This window comes from Pelodiscus sinensis, chromosome 10 (assembly GCF_052426305.1).
Source record: "Pelodiscus sinensis isolate ZL-2025 chromosome 10, ASM5242630v1, whole genome shotgun sequence".
Classification (NCBI taxonomy): Eukaryota; Metazoa; Chordata; order Testudines; family Trionychidae; genus Pelodiscus; species Pelodiscus sinensis.
The window spans coordinates 56973469-56992439 of NC_143061.1; the positions used below are offsets into that span (position 1 = coordinate 56973469).

The 18971-nt window shown below is 56.3% G+C and overlaps 1 protein-coding gene across 11 annotated transcripts in view; it reads left to right on the forward strand.

Annotated features, from left to right (window-relative positions):
• Positions 1-18971, forward strand: part of KIF1A (kinesin family member 1A) — a 143325-nt gene that overhangs the window by 103446 nt on the left and 20908 nt on the right. For all 11 annotated transcript variants that reach the window (XM_089780978.1, XM_089780980.1, XM_089780979.1 and 8 more), the window contains 4 exons: positions 9722-9836; positions 10174-10307; positions 12656-12717; positions 13168-13313. In XM_089780978.1, coding sequence (XP_089637104.1) covers positions 9722-9836; positions 10174-10307; positions 12656-12717; positions 13168-13313 — 457 coding nt within the window. The remainder of the gene's footprint in view (positions 1-9721; positions 9837-10173; positions 10308-12655; positions 12718-13167; positions 13314-18971) is intronic.

Genomic DNA, 18971 nt, shown 5'->3' on the forward strand with positions numbered 1-18971 from the left:
AGGAGAGACATGGCAGCAACGTAGCTGAGCTTGGGACCAACGTACAAGTTACGTGCAGAGGGAATGGGCATAACAGGTGAAACCTTGGCTGTACTGAGACTGCTGTGAGATTTGCCATTGGCTCCAGTGAGGCAGGATTTTACTCCAGCTTGGTATTCTCTGGCCACTGATAGATTCCTTATGTTCTTAGGCAAAACTGACCAGCTCCTCAGCTGGTGCAGAGTAGCCTGGCTCCCTTGCAGATTGACACCAGTTCCCCGGCTGAGGCGCTGGACCTGTGTTCTCTGGACATTGCTAGGGAATGGGTTTGGAGCTGCACATTAACAGAGGAGGCTGCAGGGCTACAGGAGCACTCTTATTACTATGGAATAGTTGAATGTAATGGGCTTCAGTGGAGCTACGCCCGCTGGCAGCCAGGGGGAGCTATACATTCATCGACCGACTCTTTCCTCTAGCAGTCGATTCATTGCCCCCCGGAGTCATGCTGACCCACTACCTGCCCCTCCAGTTCCTTCTTGCTCCCAGAGGGGCCAGAGGGAGGGTATTGGAATGGATTGGGGCTTCCACAGATATTTCCATTGAGATTTAGAGGAAAAAGTGGGAAGATGAAAATATTTAAAAACTCAGCAAATTGTGGAGAAGGGGCCTTGGCAGCCTCTTAACCTCTGTCCGTCTGTGCTCAATACACTGATGTTATTGTTTTAACTACCCCAGTGTGCTTGGACTGAAGTGTTTTGGAAATTCCACTTGAGATATTTTCTATGAATAAATGATGGACACTGGGCAGATAAACCAATACAAATAAGTGTACTGAGTACAAAGCAACGGGTGGTAAGTCAGGGGTCACCAGCCAGTCGATCGGGATCTGCTGGTCGATCTTGGAGCCTCTGACAGGGGATCTTGACAGGTTTGACCAAGGCGCTACCAAGTGCAGCACTTCATCTGCCTTTCCCCTCACTGCACACCGCCTGCCCTTTGCCTTGGAGCTGCCTCTTCCTTGCTCCCCCCAGCCTCCTGCTTGCTGTGCAGGACAGGGAAGGAAGGGGGGGTGCTGATGTCAGGGTGCTCCCTCCCTCCCTGGATTCTGTCTCCACAGAGTGGAGGGAGGCACAGCAGGGCTTGGGATGGAGGGAGTTTGCTGGCTGCTTTTGGGAGTGGTGCAGGGCCAGGGCAGGGCAGAGCCTGCCTTAGCCCCACTGCACCCCCACCCAGGTAAGCAGTGCCCAGCTGGAGCCAGCTGCAAGCCCCTTCCCCAGTCATGAACCCCCTCCTGCACCACAAGCTGCTGCCCAAACTCCCTTACACAACCTGTACCCTGAGCCCCCTCATAGAACTGAACTCTTTGCCCCAGGCTTAGCTCAGAGCCCTTCTCACATTCCAGATCCCTTAGGCCAAGACCAGACCCTGTGCCCCTGCCCAGACACAGGAATCTCCAACTGTTTCTTTGTCACAATGTAGACTTCTTGCTCGTACCCCTTTTCCTGCCAGAGAATGGCCACTTAACCCGATGATTGTCCATTTAATTTTGTGACACCTGGTTGAGGTGTCAGTTTGGATTTGGTCCTTGAGGAACTGGTTTGTGGCTGCTTCTCTAAACTTGGAACGTGTCTCAGCAATGTCGGGCAGTAGAATTTCATAACTTTTCATATGATATTGCCACACAAATTTTATCAGAACAATAATGATCAGCAAATTATGAGTTTTCAAAAGATACGTGGCATAATTTGTATTAAATGTTTCATAGTCTTGTGAAAAGAGTGAACAAAGGGTGTAAAGACTGTAACAAGGATATTAACACCCTCTCCTTGTCAGTGGTTGATTGTTACACACTAACCCATCAGTTTCAGAGCAGTGTCATTGCAGCCTCCTAGGCCTTGAAGGAGGCAGCCACTTTGGTAGTTCCAAAAGAGCCTAAGGGAGTTAGGTACCCTGTTCCTTTTGAAAATCCCAGCCTTCATCTCTTGTGCCTAGGCTGCAGCTATACTGACTGAGATCAACCCAAGGAGGTAGAACACTAGAATAAAGGACTCCCCATCCCACTGGTAACCACTGGTTGACCTCATCTGGTAATCTGCCCCTGGCAGACACGAAGCTCAAGCTTTGGAGAATGGCAAATTTATGTCAGCAGGTCTCATAGGGAGAAATATTCCTTCCCAGGCCCAGTGGATGGTCAGCTTGTAACGGTCACGCTGACCCACGTGACCGGTGTTGATGCTCATGTTCGTAGATCATCAATTTCAAATTCTGATAGAGTTTAGATTCCGCAGAGTTTCTGATCACCTCCTCTGACCTTCTGCATAAAATGCAGGCTGTAAAACTTCACCCACGGATTCCTGCCTCATGCCAAAAAGATTGTGGTTGCACTAAAGCAGCTCTACATCTCATTGTTCTTGCTGACATGCCCAGATAAGGTCTTGAAAATGGTTCTGATGAGTTCCTTTAACAGAAGTCCATAGGATGGATACTTCCTGCTGAGAAATATTGCCTTCTTCCAACAAGATTGTCACTTGAATTGAGCTCCCCCTTTCTCTTGTGTTGTGAGACTGGACACAGGAGTGTCTAGTTGGCTTTTCACTCTGCTTTTCGCCATTTGGAATGGGAGGAAGGAGAAAATCAGAGAACACAAGGACAGGAAAGAGCAGCAGGAATGCCACCGCTGTTCAGAATTCAGATAGTCAGTCATCCTCAGATGGGATCTGTTCTTCCAGATGGTGTGAACTGTTTGCAATGTCACCAGGGCTAATAGAGCTCTGTGTCTCTGCCTACCCAGGGGAGTAGGGTCGCTGTTCTTGCTGTACATCGGTATATCCCCAGGAGTCCCTTCCAATACACCGGTACAGCCCAAGAGTGAAATCTGGAATCTAAAGCCCTGAAAGAAGGGCAGATATGGCAGTTGCCTCACCTGTGCTGGGAGTCCTGAGCCCACTCTGCCATTCTTCTCCACCCCCCTTGTGGGATGGTTGGGGATTTGACACTCACCTGCATCTATCTTTCCCTGCATCTCTTAGAGACTCAGCAGCATGAGGGCCTTCTCAGTGCCCTTGGAAATGAACTCCAAGCCTCTCCTTGACTTCAGGAGATGAACAGGCTTCCCACACAGCAGCAGATACAGGACAATGCTTGCGTTTTCATTTTCTGCTCTACGGTCAAGAGCGGACCAGCCAGATCCATTTCTGTAGTTATGGTGGAATAGTTTGAAGGCTTTGTTTCCACTCTAATGCTGCCTGTTGAGTGACACGTCCGATCTCCACTGGAAAGAGACCCACTAATGTTTTGCTGTGGGTCACTTCCAAAACACTGCACCTTTTCCCATTTCCCATTGTGGGTTACAGCTCAGAGCCAGCACTCAGCTGAACACAGATGATTGTCCCTGATCATGCAGAGCCTGCTGAAAGTACTTGCTATGTGATTGCCCCAGAGAGTGATTCACGGGTCCCAGGTCAGCCAAGCATGCAAGTGTCTGCAGAAAGCTACGGGCATGTGTAAGTGCTTTGCTGAAAAGCAGCCATAACCTAGACATTGCCTTGTGGAAGGATCTGGTTCCACACACAAGCAATTGCTGTCACGCAGTCCAGGCAGGCTGGTTCTGAGATGACAGGAGTCTGCAGTTAGACAGCTAACAATGTAGATGGAAGCAAACTGGGAAAGGGGGCAGGTGACACTGAATTTCCAGTTTGCCTTCTGAGGGAAGAGGCACATCTGCACCCAAAGGATCCCAGACCCCTTGGTTCTGCACTGAGTCATGTGGGTTGGGAAGAAGAGGCAGAGGAGGATCTAGGTTTGCTGTGGGGATTGGAAACAGTCTGTAGCAGACACACAGGAGTGCTGTGCAGCCCAAGGTAAGTGTCTGTTGTGAAAGGCTGTCTCCCGGGGTGCAGACTGTGAGCTGTGGGAACCACTGCACCCTGCTACCCACCAGGCCCTGTTATCACCCCCACACAACAGCAGGTGGCGCCACACGCCACCTCAGTTACCTTAGTGCTTTCCCTCAGCGACTCAGGGACATGCAGCCAGTGCCCCAGCTCCCTGCCTTGCACCCCTTTGTGGGGCTGTAGAGTCAGGATTAGACCATCTTGCTCTGCATGGGGGTCTGTGCAGTATAAACCCAGCGCTGTAGTTCGCCTTCCCTGGACGCGGGAAGGAGATGCAACAAGGCTGTGTTAACCACGCTGAGATTTCCCCAGACACGGCACTCGAAGGCGCCCTGGGCTAGATAAAGCAAAACCACGTTGACTGACTGCAAGAGAGATTGGACGTGATTCTAAGGGACAGCAAACAGAGAAAGCAAATAGACGACCGGCCTAGTAACCCTAACATGCCCGATAGTTTGGCTATGAAGTGGCAGTCCATCTCTGTCCCTCAGGTGTTTCCAGGAGTGTCCTTGCATGATGAGTGAGGCCACTCCATGCTGTCACACCCACCTTGGATAGCTTTACGCTCTGATGGGAAGAAACCCCTTGTTCCAGACTCAGTTCCCAGCCTGGCTTGTGGAAAAATACAGGCATCAAAATGGAGTTCAGTGTCATGTGATTTGGTCATGTGCCCTGCATGCTCTGCTGAGTCATAGCAGCCATTACTTACTTGCTGGCTGGAAAGTTCTCAGGAAGGCTAATCTGTCCATTGTCTTTGCTGATGACACATCAGTGCTATGTAGCTTCTTCTTTGTCATATCTAAAAGGCTAGCTGTGGGTATTTTCCAAAGTCAGCTATTTGAAATACAGATACATAGTCAATATTCGTAACATCAGATACAAAAATGATACATTCTTACAAATAGGATAATCATATTCAGCAAATCACAACTTTTCAGATGACATCTTATATGACCCATTTTGTACAAAATGCATCATAATTATTCCATTATAATAATATCCCAAGGTGGATATGGGGAGTCGTGTCACACCGATGAGGTTCCAGAGTGACTCCTCAAGACAAGGACCAAGGGTGGTGACATCTAGCCATGCTGGGGTGATGTGTGCAGAGCAGGTGATGGGTTTGAGGCCAGTCGTAACCAGCTGATGCTGATTAAGCCTGACCAACATTGTTCTTTTGCCTAATCGAGGGCATGGCCCAACAATTTCTCCCAGTGTCCCTGCAATATTGCATCCCACCTGGAGAGAAAGAGGGCTGTGTCATCTGATAGTAGCAGAGTGGGAAATCACAGTTAAGGTTATGGGTGAGGATGGTGTGTATCTTAACTCTGAATGAAATGCTGTACAAGGATTTAAGAATATACTCTTGTTTTGGAAAAGGACAAGGCTCTACTCAGCTGTAACTGTGTCAACAGAGGTTTTGGGCAATGATTTCCAGTGCTAAGGGCCTGATCCAAAACTTGTTGACATTAGGAGGAGAATTCCTTTTGACTTCAGTAGGATTTGGCCTTTAGTGAAGTAACTCTTTAGCCCTCAGAAGCAGAGTAAATGACAACAGCAGCCTGGGAACTTGACTTTGGAGGGTTTTTTCCCTACCCTTAGACTAGATTTGTGAAAAGGAATAATGGACCAGCTACTTGAGATTACTTTTACTGAATCCTTAGTTTTTGGTCTGATCTTTTTATCTTGTAGTTACTGATTTATGGCAGAAGTAATGTTAAGGAGAGATCTGTGGAAGCCAGTGTAGGGACTGAGAGCAAATTCTCCCATGGCATTAACCCCCCTCCCCCCAAATCTAAAGTATTCCTAACTAGAGACTGATCTATTTTGGTGAGGAAAGTGTTGCAATGAACTTTGCTGTAATTCTTTTTAGTGGAGAAAGGGGAGACTCTTTATTCCATTTGAGGTCAGATTGAGGTTTGATTTCAATTCTGTTTTAAAAATCCAGCAGTCCTTGTATTGTACAAGGGCTCTCACTGTCCAGGGCATTTGTGGGGCTTTACACTGCTTGTTAAACACGGGACGCAATGATTTCTGAAGTCTGCTATTACACAGCTCATAGTTTGCACCAGGCAAAGGCATGTCACATGTCCACTGTGCGTTTACAACGCTAAGAGTTGTTCAAATGCTGGGCCTGACTGTGCTCTCATTTACCCCAGGGCTATGCCTCTGAATTTAATCTTCCCATTTCATTAACATCAGCGCCAGGCACACAATGTGTCGTTTGGCTAATATGGAAGTTTTGGCCAGGTAACACCTGATTGGTTGTTTGGCTCACTCAGGCTCTGTGCTCGGGGTGACGGGGCAGAGGTAGCTTTCCACCCACAGTGTGGCCTCCAGGGTACTGTTCTGAGTCTCCTGTTGGCTGTGTCTCCTGCAATGAGGGCTATGGGAGTGGCTAGGTGGGTGGCGACAAAGCCTTAGCCCCCCCAGGGATTCCCCATGTTGGTTTCACCATGCCAGAGCTCATGGGAGATGCCAGCTCTTTCTGGTTCTCAGGTCTTTGCAAAAGGGTTTGCCCCAGACTCAACATGGTGGAATTCAACACGTGCTGTGGGAAAGCATTGAAACCCTGCCCCACAGTGGCCCCTCGGGCCCTCACCTGTGGGACGATACTGGAGCGGCACAGCAGAATGTCGTTCCGGTTTCGGGGTGGGATGGCAGGAGGGGAGAAGAAGGAACATGGTTTGTGGCTGGTGTGGGCTGGTTTCCATAGGGAAGCAAACTGCAAAGTACAGGATTTACTTTTAAGAGTAGTATGCACCAGGGTCCTGTTTTCTTTGTTCGGTCTAGTCTAAGCTTTATTCTGCGGTATGAAAAAGCTGTTATCTTCAGGACTGAGCGTGAATGAGCAGTGACAGGACTTCCTCGGTGCATTGTTCTAGTTCACTAGTCTGAGGACCTGAGTGCAAATTTTGGTTCAGCTGACAAGTGAAAAGGGGTGTGTGGCCACATCCTATGCTTCCTTTTGATATCGTGCAAAACCACCTGACTGGGGGCCATTTGTTGGGCGTGGGAAACTCTCCTCAACAGAGACCCCAGCCTGGCACAGCAAGGAGCTTGCGGCTCAGGGCCAAGGGGTGCCGGCAGAAACTTTGAATCTGAATGACCAGAAATTGGATTCCCTTCCCCTCTCCAGATGGAGTAGGGCTGCTACTGAGTTTTGGCCTAATGGGTGGGGAAGAGCTCCCAAAACATATGGCTGTCGTGGAGTGTCCCAGTGAAATAGCACTCACAGCAGCAGGTACGTGCTGCAGGTCTGTTCTTGTCTCACAAGAACTGCTCACTTCTCACCCTGACATTTACAAGGGCCATGGTTACTGCCACGCCCTAAGTTATTAACCGCACAGCATGCTCTGTCTGTGGTGCCCCAAGCTGGCACCTCATGGCCATTAATAACATCAGGGACTCACTAGCATGTCAGAAATGATGCGCTCCCATCTCTGGCCTCATGAGGGGCAATGGAGCCAAGCTCTGTAGGCCATGCCCCAAGAAGAATGGACAATAGGGTCCTCCTTCGATGCAGGAGGGTGCTCTTCACAGGCAGAGGCAGTGATCTATTGATACAGCAAGGCAGGAAAGCCCATAAATTGAATGAACAGAATCTAAACTCCCCTGTTATGGGCAGGATGGCTGTGGGAATCCTCTCCACACCCAGGGTCTCTGTGAAACTGTGGCCCAGGGTTTCTGCTATCACATCACCACCACAAGGATGGAGAGAGAATGTGATCTTTGTTTCCTTCCTGGTTCCTCACCAGCTACAAATTCACAGCTGGCCCTGACTGATATCTCCCCACACCCACACATGCCCCCGAGCTGTGGGGTTAGTTTGTCACCAGACCCCTTAAGAACAATGCTTTCTGACTTTTTAATTTCTGTGTGTGTGTGTGTGTGTGTGTGTGTGTGTGTGTGTGTGTGTGTGTGTGTGTGTGTCTGTCTGTCTGTCTCTTGGGTTGCCTTCCACTTACAGCATTTCACTGGGAAATGACACTAGGTATTTCTCTCTCACTTTCTTGCGTTCACTTGCTCGGTCTGTTCCCTTCTGCTTTTCTCTCTTTCTCCTCTGTCTGGTCCTCTGCTTTTTGTTCCTTTTCTTACCCTCCTTTCCTTATATTATCTCCTTCCCTTTGGAGTTACTCATCCTGCCATGACTTGTTTCTAACAGTGGTGCTGGTCTTTCCCATTCCGTTTTGGTGTTTGCGACATGTTCCAGAATGATTCTCTTGTGTTATTTAATGTGTGCTGTGTAGAATGAGCTAGTAACAGTGCAGCAACAAAACCGGTCAAATGTGCTTTACCAAGAGTCTTTCACTGCTCCCGAGTGGGACCCAGTCCCACTCATTGCTTGCCAAGAGCAGTCCAGGGATCCTGCTAAAGAGCTGTTTGACTGTGTTGACGCTGAGTGTTGGCGAGCTGTGATGGTGAAATATCTGTGTGGAAATGGTTTTGAACCATGTCTTCTTGAGGATGCTCAAACGGAAACTAGGGGGAGTTCTGTGTAGAGGTCATCTTTGATTGGCTTCTGAATGGGGCTTTCCAAGTAGTCTGGTGGGCTGGGAGGTAGACCCTAAACATGAGTGCTGAGAGCCAGATGGACTCAACAAAGAGACTGGGAGCATAGTGGGATGTCCAATGACCCAGAACAGGTCAGGGATTCTGGGACATGAGCCTAATTTGTTCAAGCCAAAAATTATTTGTTCTGGCCTAAAAATGAGAGGGCAAGAAGAGAGTTCCCATCTCTGCCAGTGCTGAAGGGTCAGGCTGTGATGTCCTGCATGGAAGTCCTGTCTCTAGAGGGAGTGGAGTAGAGGTGATTAGACAGACTGGACCTGGGCCCTGACTTCAGAAATCCATCTCCATTCAGCAAAGCACAGAAACATGCTTCGTATCAGGCACATGCCACATCCCATGGATTTCAAAGCCACTTATGCAGTTCTTCAAGTGGAGCCCATGTTTAAATGCTTTGGGGGCCATGGGCATTAAATCCCTCTGTCACCCGGGCCCCCTTAATGTAGCACAGACATTAAATGAGGGAGCGAAGGAACAAGGAACATGGAGGATCAAATTCACCCTGGCAATAGGCAGCGCCACTGATTTCCCTGGAGTTGCACTTGCTCAGGCCAGTGTAGAACTGGCTCCGCGCCTGTGGCTGTGTCGCGTCTGAGATGACCAGCAGGAAGGAAGTCTCTCTGCCGAGCTCGTGGGGCACTTTGCGCTCACAGCCTAACGTTGGAAGGAAGAGGTGGGGCTTGGTGTCAGCTGAAAGGTAAAAAATCATGGCGGATGTAAAGTGCCCGAGAGACAACCGCATCCCCCTCTTTTCCGTTCTGACCATGCTCGCTAAAACCGTTCTTCCTTCGCACGGAAGAAGGCCTATTTGTTACCCACATTTGACTGGAGAGATGTGGCCCTGGAGCGCTGCACATTTCTTGGGGCTAGCAGCAGGACTCCAGCACCTGGTGCTGATACAGCTATTCCCTTGTCTCCCTCGCCTCTAGCTTTCTGTCCTTCCCTTGCTCTCCCGCCACCTCTCTTGTGCTCCTCCATTTCCAGTAGGCTGCCCAGGTGCAGGCCACACAGATCATTCCTCCTCAGATCTGTAATAAAAACCATCCTTTGAAGCTTCCTCATTGAAATGTTCCAATATTTTTCAGAGTAACAGGGGGGCAGGGGAGTGCTTTCCCCCTCCCCCCGCCCCCACTCCTTCTTAGAGTCAGCTCAAACCTGAGAACTCCAGAATGGCTGCCCATCTGTCACAAATGTGGTCATGTGTGTGCATGTTACATGTTTCTGGAGCTTTCACTTCGGGTGTCGGGTGTTTTTACCAGACCTCTGCTGTTCCCTTCCAGGACGTTCTATCAGTTTGAAGCAGCGTGGGACAGCTCCATGCATAACTCCCTGCTGTTGAACCGAGTCACCCCTTACAGAGAGAAAATCTTCATGACCCTGTCTGCTTACATTGAGGCAAGAACTTTCCCATGTTTTTAAGCTGCCCATCAGCACACAGAGTAGGCAGTGTAGCCTGAGAGAGCCAGGGTAGAGAGAGGCAGTTCTCAGTGGTGGCAGATGTAGGAAAAACTATTTCCCTAGGAGGGGGGTGAAGCACTCGGATGGGTTCCCTAGGGGGGGATGGAATCTCCATCTCTGGAGGTTTTTATGTCCTAGCTTGACAGAGCCTTGGCTGGGATGATTTAGTTGGGATTGGTCCTGCTTTGAGCAGAGGGTTGGACTTAGTGAACTCCCGAGGTCTTTTCCAACCCTAATCTTCTATGATTCGGCATCTTTCTCCACCGTGCTGCAGATGGAGAACTGTACCCAGCCAGCTGTGATCACCAAAGATTTCTGCATGGTCTTCTACTCCAGGGATGCCAAACTTCCAGCATCTCGCTCCATCCGCAATCTCTTTGGCAGTGGGAGCCTGCGAGCCTCGGAGAGGTAAAGGAATCTCCTTTTCCTTTTCAAAAGGAGGAAGGAAGATACTGAAGAATAAAGAGCAAGGGTTATGAATGGTGACACATTCTTAGCTGTCCATAGTGCTGATCATGCTGAGCTAGGCACTTTGGGCCAAATCCTCAAAGATATGTTGTCACATAAAAAGTTATATATATGTAGGGCCTGTAAATCAACAGGCCCGGGATGGAAGTTTCCATCCTAGAAGTACACCGCATTGGAGACGGCAAGTGCAAAGAGTAGCTGGACTTTATCAGCTTTAACCCATGCCTTGAGTTGGGAAACTACTAAGTGGTAAACAAGTTTGACCTCGGTCTCAGCTCATAAGAGTGATAAGAATGGCATTAAGCCAGTATGCACACACCCATAAACAACTGTAGTATAACTAGTGTAGGGAGTCCTGTGCCTAGTGAGTCTCACCAGGGACTTAGACCTCAGAGGGTGCCCTGGATTCCCCTACCTGGAGTCACGTCCACTGAGGCCTGGTGTGAGGTGACCGGAACAGGACTCCCAGCAGACTGAAGGGGCGAAAGCATTTCCAAGTGCCTGTTGCTTGCTTTTATGCGTTGCTCTGCCTGTGCTTATTGACATATTACTTTGGAGAAGCTCTGTACCCATCTGGCAGTATTAAGCCTGTAATAGTACTGCCATAGAGAGATTAATAAAAGCAGCTATCCCTAATCGACTCTGGCTTGAAGCAAAATCATAATCCTGTTTGGCCATGGCCCTGTGAGTTGACATATATAGGTACCCAGCTGTTTTTAAACATTCCACTAGGCTTCTGTCTACATCAAATACCTTTGCAAACCTGGCCCTTACCCCTCTGAAATGAATAAGTTCATTCCACTCCAGGTGCCTTGTGTATTCATGTCATTGATTTCCAGAGCCGCTCTTTGGTAGTCATGCAGAAGGTGTGGTAACCAGAGCTGCCCAGGAAATGGTCATTTTTGCCTGCAAAACAGGCTGATGAGAAAGATTTGTTCATTTTTGTTGAAAGCTTTCCAGTTTTTGTCAAGAAAATGTTTTGATTTAAAATTTGCCAAATACCAAACAAAATGGTTTTTTTTTAAATAAAAACCTGAATCTTCTTGACTAAAACAATTTCTTTTTTGCAAAAACACCTTGAGGAAGGTGGGGCTCAGGACTGGACAGTTGTGATGGCTGTTGTGGAAGGCAGTTATTTGGTTTGTATTTATTAGGGTTGAAAGAGCAACCTGTTCCATCATGCTGTTGCGCTGTGGAATGAGTCAGTTCCAGGTACCCAGAGCATGGGACGGGGGCTCTGTTATGTTTGTGTGAAACTGAGTGGACTAGCCTGTTCTGAGAGGCTGACTTGGTAACATAGCCTTGAACAAGCTGGATTAAGTGCAGTCTTATAATAAGGGTATTCCAGGAAATGCATTCCATGTGGCGCAATCTAGAACTCATGCACCTGGCTCTCCACGGACTTGCACCTTCTGTAGACAGTGAAACCTGTGCAAAGTGGGTGAATGTGAAATGCTACTGCTCTGATTGGGAGGTGCCTTCCACCCTTGCATCAGGACAAGGTGCAAACCCAGGAAGAACCAGGCCCTGTGTTTCCTAGTGCTTGTGCAGAGATGCATGTTCAGGGACATTGCTCTCTGCCAGAAGCAACATGCGGACAGCTCCTGGAATGGGCTATGAGGATCTTTCCCTCCTTTCCTTCTTCCTTTGTCCAGAAAGAAAGGAGGAGAGAAATGAGTGCATTATAACAGCTTCAGAATCCAGCTCCTGTGTCCCATGGAGGATGCTGGCCAGCATGGTTCTCTAGCAGTGGCACAGGATGCTGGGGCTGTTCTCAAGCTGCCAAGGACTCAGAGCCCCTCCCCCCACTCCGCTAGCACAAAGGCAGCACTGATAGGCCATGAAGGGGGCAAGGTCCAGTCCTTTTCAGCTAGAAGAATGGTCCATTGGGCACTGTCCTGGGAGTGAGAGGGAGAGGAATGAAGAGCAGCTGGAGGGTAGACATAGGGCTCCCAGTGGTGTGCCGGGGAACAGAAGAATCTCTTGAGAGTGTTCGTGTGCTACCAACCCGTGTTGCAATGTCCTACAGAGCCAGGAGTGGCCTGGGTCCCAGAGCGGCAGCCCCCATCCCGTCTCTCTCAGCAGGAACGCTGAAGGGCACTGCCAGAGCAAGAGCTGGCTCCGGGCTCATCTAACAATTTACATCCCACATTGTTATCACTGGCCAGTGGCTTTGGAACGAGAACCAAGGCACAGCTGGGACAGGAGCCCCATGTCCCTCACAGCCACCTCCCGCAGTGTGAGGAGCATCTGCAGTGTGTAACCTGTTGCCTTCCATCTGCCTGCAGTAACCGTGTGACGGGGGTGTACGAGCTCAGCCTTTGCCGGGTGGCCGATGCTGGCAGTCCAGGTGGGAAGCTCATCTCTACTCGGGGTAGCTTTCGGGTTATTTGCCCTGTGGGGACTCCAGTGCTGGAACTGACGGGGGACTGAAACCCCTGGGATTCATTGTGGAGATGGCAATTTATTTTCAAAAGGACTTAAGCCAGGGATGGATTTGCCCCGCAAAGCTTAAGTGGATTAAGGTGTGTGGCCCTTTCCATCCTCATTAAATGACAGGTTGTGAAGGTTTGCACCTTCAGCAACTCAGCACACCCACTCCCATGCTGGGTGTCTAGTCTATGCATGCCATTATCCCTCTCCCCCAAAATCTGCCCCTATGCCATGCAGCAGTGCAGGTGCAGGGAGCATGTCTGCAATTAGATGTGCATCTCCTTAGGCCAGCCTCCATCTTACCATCCAGTCTCCAATCTAGAAGCACGAACCATGGTCCCTAGAGCTGAGCACTTCTCTCCTGCAGGTATGCAGAGGCGACGCAGGCGTGTGCTGGACACCTCTGTGGCATACGTGCGGGGCGAGGAGAACCTGGCTGGCTGGAGACCTCGAAGTGACAGCCTCATCTTGGATCATCAGTGGGAACTGGAGAAACTCAGCCTCCTGCAAGAGGTCAGACTACACCCTAGAAACCTATTGCCAGGCACATCGCTCAGCCAATGGACCGCTGCTTGTAATGCTTGTTACATGCAAGGTCAAACAGCCTGGTCAGCTAAGGTGCCTCAGAGGCTTATTTTCCATGTGTCTGATGCTTTGCCTTGGAGGTAAAATAAATGGAACAACTCGTGCTACTTTCTTGGCATTTGACTGCAACCCTAGCAGGGTAGCTCAGCAGAGGTCTCCAATGTTCTTTTAATGCTTGCTCATGTCAGTGCCATGCTAGGTGGGTGCAGGGCTGTCTCAGGCCATTCCTGCACCCTGGGCAGCGGGCACGCGATGCATGCGCAGCTCCACCCCCAGGCGCATGGCGCATGTGCAGCCCCGCCCCCTGGCACTCTGCGCATGTGCAGCCCCGTCCCCAGCGCGCTGCACACCTTACAGCGGCAATCGGCACCTCTAAGGGACGTCACACGGCCCCCAGCCCGAGGCGCACGGCGCCTGATGGCACCTCTAAGGGACGTCACACGGCCCCCAGCCCCAAGCGCGCGGCGCCTGATGGCACCTCTAAGGGACGTCACACGGCCCCCAGCCCCAAGCGCACGGCGCCTGATGGCACCTCTAAGGGACGCCCCACGGCCCCCAGCCCCAAGCGCGCGGCGCCTGATGGCACCTCTAAGGGACGCCCCACGGCCCCCAGCCCGAGGCGCACGGCGCCTGATGGCACCTCTAAGGGACGCCCCACGGCCCCCAGCCCGAGGAGCACGGCGCCTGATGGCACCTCTAAGGGACGCCACACGGCCCCCAGCCCCAAGCGCGCGGCGCCTGATGGCACCTCTAAGGGACGCCCCACGGCCCCCAGCCCGAGGCGCACGGCGCCTGATGGCACCTCTAAGGGACGCCCCACGGCCCCCAGCCCGAGGCGCACGGCGCCTGATGGCACCTCTAAGGGACGCCCCACGGCCCCCAGCCCGAGGAGCACGGCGCCTGATGGCACCTCTAAGGGACTCCACACGGCCCCCAGCCCGAGGCGCACGGCGCCTGATGGCACCTCTAAGGGATGCCCCACGGCCCCCAGCCCGAGGCGCACGGCGCCTGATGGCACCTCTAAGGGACGCCCCACGGCCCCCAGCCCGAGGCGCACGGCGCCTGATGGCACCTCTAAGGGACGCCCCACGGCCCCCAGCCCGAGGCGCACGGCGCCTGATGGCACCTCTAAGGGACTCCACACGGCCCCCAGCCCGAGGCGCACGGCGCCTGATGGCACCTCTAAGGGACGCCCCACGGCCCCCAGCCCGAGGCGCACGGCGCCTGATGGCACCTCTAAGGGACGCCCCACGGCCCCCAGCCCGAGGCGCGCGGCGCCTGATGGCACCTCTAAGGGACGCCCCACGGCCCCCAGCCCGAGGCGCACGGCGCCTGATGGCACCTCTAAGGGACGCCCCACGGCCCCCAGCCCGAGGCGCACGGCGCCTGATGGCACCTCTAAGGGACTCCACACGGCCCCCAGCCCGAGGCGCACGGAGCCTGATGGCACCTCTAAGGGACTCCACACGGCCCCCAGCCCGAGGCGCACGGCGCCTGATGGCACCTCTAAGGGACGCCCCACGGCCCCCAGCCCGAGGCGCACGGCGCCTGATGGCACCTCTAAGGGACTCCACACGGCCCCCAGCCCGAGGCGCACGGAGCCTGATGGCACCTCTAAGGGACTCCACACGGCCCCCAGCCCGAGGCGCACGGCGCCTGATGGCACCTCTAAGGGACTCCACACGGCCCCCAGCCCGAGGCGCACGGAGCCTGATGGCACCTCTAAGGGACGCCCCATGGCCCCCAGCCCGAGGCGCACGGCGCCTGATGGCACCTCTAAGGGACGCCCCACGGCCCCCAGCCCGAGGCGCACGGCGCCTGATGGCACCTCTAAGGGACGTCACACGGCCCCCAGCCCGAGGCGCACGGCGCCTGATGGCACCTCTAAGGGACGCCCCACGGCCCCCAGCCCGAGGCGCACGGCGCCTGATGGCACCTCTAAGGGACGCCCCACGGCCCCCAGCCCGAGGCGCACGGCGCCTGATGGCACCTCTAAGGGACGCCCCACGGCCCCCAGCCCGAGGCGCACGGCGCCTGATGGCACCTCTAAGGGACGCCCCATGGCCCCCAGCCCGAGGCGCACGGCGCCTGATGGCACCTCTAAGGGACGCCCCACGGCCCCCAGCCCGAGGCGCACGGCGCCTGATGGCACCTCTAAGGGACGCCCCACGGCCCCCAGCCCGAGGCGCACGGCGCCTGATGGCACCTCTAAGGGACGCCCCACGGCCCCCAGCCCGAGGCGCACGGCGCCTGATGGCACCTCTAAGGGACGCCCCATGGCCCCCAGCCCGAGGCGCACGGCGCCTGATGGCACCTCTAAGGGACGCCCCACGGCCCCCAGCCCGAGGCGCACGGCGCCTGATGGCACCTCTAAGGGACGCCCCACGGCCCCCAGCCCGAGGCGCACGGCGCCTGATGGCACCTCTAAGGGACGCCCCACGGCCCCCAGCCCGAGGCGCACGGCGCCTGATGGCACCTCTAAGGGACGCCACACGGCCCCCAGCCCAAGGCGCACGGAGCCTGATGGCACCTCTAAGGGACTCCACACGGCCCCCAGCCCGAGGCACACGGAGCCTGATGGCACCTCTAAGGGACGCCCCACGGCCCCCAGCCCGAGGCGCACGGCGCCTGATGGCACCTCTAAGGGACGCCCCACGGCCCCCAGCCCGAGGCGCACGGCGCCTGATGGCACCTCTAAGGGACTCCACACGGCCCCCAGCCCGAGGCGCACGGCGCCTGATGGCACCTCTAAGGGACGCCCCACGGCCCCCAGCCCGAGGCGCACGGCGCCTGATGGCACCTCTAAGGGACGCCCCACGGCCCCCAGCCCGAGGCGCACGGCGCCTGATGGCACCTCTAAGGGACGCCCCACGGCCCCCAGCCCAAGGCGCACGGCGCCTGATGGCACCTCTAAGGGACTCCACACGGCCCCCAGCCCGAGGCGCACGGAGCCTGATGGCACCTCTAAGGGACGCCCCATGGCCCCCAGCCCGAGGCGCACGGCGCCTGATGGCACCTCTAAGGGATGCCCCACGGCCCCCAGGCCCAGGCGCACGGCGCCTGATGGCACCTCTAAGGGATGCCCCACGGCCCCCAGCCCGAGGCGCACGGCGCCTGATGGCACCTCTAAGGGACGTCACACGGCCCCCAGCCCCAAGCGCACGGCGCCTGATGGCACCTCTAAGGGACGCCACACGGCCCCCAGCCCGAGGCGCACGGCGCCTGATGGCACCTCTAAGGGACTCCACACGGCCCCCAGCCCGAGGCGCACGGCGCCTGATGGCACCTCTAAGGGACTCCACACGGCCCCCAGCCCGAGGCGCACGGCGCCTGATGGCACCTCTAAGGGATGCCCCACGGCCCCCAGCCCGAGGCGCACGGCGCCTGATGGCACCTCTAAGGGACGCCCCACGGCCCCCAGCCCGAGGCGCACGGAGCCTGATGGCACCTCTAAGGGACTCCACACGGCCCCCAGCCCGAGGCGCACGGCGCCTGATGGCACCTCTAAGGGACGCCCCACGGCCCCCAGCCCGAGGCGCACGGCGCCTGATGGCACCTCTAAGGGACGTCACACGGCCCCCAGCCCCAAGCGCACGGCGCCTGATGGCACCTCTAAGGGACGCCCCACGGCCCCCAGCCCGAGGCGCACGGCGCCTGATGGCACCTCTAAGGGACGCCCCATGGCCCCCAGCCCGAGGCGCACGGCGCCTGATGGCACCTCTAAGGGACGCCCCACGGCCCCCAGCCCCAAGCGCACGGCGCCTGATGGCACCTCTAAGGGACGCCCCACGGCCCCCAGCCCGAGGCGCACGGCGCCTGATGGCACCTCTAAGGGACGCCCCATGGCCCCCAGCCCGAGGCGCACGGCGCCTGATGGCACCTCTAAGGGACGCCACACGGCCCCCAGCCCGAGGCGCACGGCGCCTGATGGCACCTCTAAGGGACGCCCCATGGCCCCCAGCCCGAGGCGCACGGCACCTGATGGCACCTCTAAGGGATGCCCCACGGCCCCCAGCCCGAGGCGCACGGCGCCTGATGGCACCTCTAAGGGACGCCCCATGGCCCCCAGGCCGAGGCGCACGGCGCCTGATGGCACCTCTAAGGGACTCCACACGGCCCCCAGCCCGAGGCGCACGGCGCCTGATGGCACCTCTAAGGGACGCCACACGGCCCCCAGCCCGAGGCGCACGGCGCCTGATGGCACCTCTAAGGGACGCCCCATGGCCCCCAGCCCGAGGCGCACGGCGCCTGATGGCACCTCTAAGGGACGCCCCATGGCCCCCAGCCCGAGGCGCACGGCACCTGATGGCACCTCTAAGGGACGTCACACGGCCCCCAGCCCGAGGCGCACGGCGCCTGATGGCACCTCTAAGGGACGCCACACGGCCCCCAGCCCAAGGCGCACGGCGCCTGATGGCACCTCTAAGGGACGCCCCACGGCCCCCAGCCCGAGGCGCACGGCGCCTGATGGCACCTCTAAGGGACGCCCCACGGCCCCCAGCCCGAGGCGCACGGCGCCTGATGGCACCTCTAAGGGACGCCCCATGGCCCCCAGCCCGAGGCGCACGGCGCCTGATGGCACCTCTAAGGGACGCCCATGGCCCCCAGCCCGAGGCGCACGGCGCCTGATGGCACCTCTAAGGGACGCCCCATGGCCCCCAGCCCCAAGCGCACGGCGCCTGATGGCACCTCTAAGGGACGCCCATGGCCCCCAGCCCGAGGCGCACGGCGCCTGATGGCACCTCTAAGGGACGCCCCACGGCCCCCAGCCCAAGGCGCACGGCGCCTGATGGCACCTCTAAGGGACTCCACACGGCCCCCAGCCCGAGGCGCACGGAGCCTGATGGCACCTCTAAGGGACGCCCCATGGCCCCCAGCCCGAGGCGCACGGCGCCTGATGGCACCTCTAAGGGATGCCCCACGGCCCCCAGGCCCAGGCGCACGGCGCCTGATGGCACCTCTAAGGGATGCCCCACGGCCCCCAGCCCGAGGCGCACGGCGCCTGATGGCACCTCTAAGGGACGTCACACGGCCCCCAGCCCCAAGCGCACGGCGCCTGATGGCACCTCTAAGGGACTCCACACGGCCCCCAGCCCGAGGCGCACGGCGCCTGATGGCACCTCTAAGGGACTCCACACGGCCCCCAGCCCGAGGCGCACGGCGCCTGATGGCACCTCTAAGGGACTCCACACGGCCCCCAGCCCGAGGCGCACGGCGCCTGATGGCACCTCTAAGGGACGCCACACGGCCCCCAGCCCGAGGCGCACGGCGCCTGATGGCACCTCTAAGGGACGCCCCACGGCCCCCAGCCCGAGGCGCACGGCGCCTGATGGCACCTCTAAGGGACGCCACACGGCCCCCAGCCCGAGGCGCACGGCGCCTGATGGCACCTCTAAGGGACGCCCCATGGCCCCCAGCCCGAGGCGCACGGCGCCTGATGGCACCTCTAAGGGACGCCCCATGGCCCCCAGCCCGAGGCGCACGGCACCTGATGGCACCTCTAAGGGACGTCACACGGCCCCCAGCCCGAGGCGCACGGCGCCTGATGGCACCTCTAAGGGACGCCACACGGCCCCCAGCCCAAGG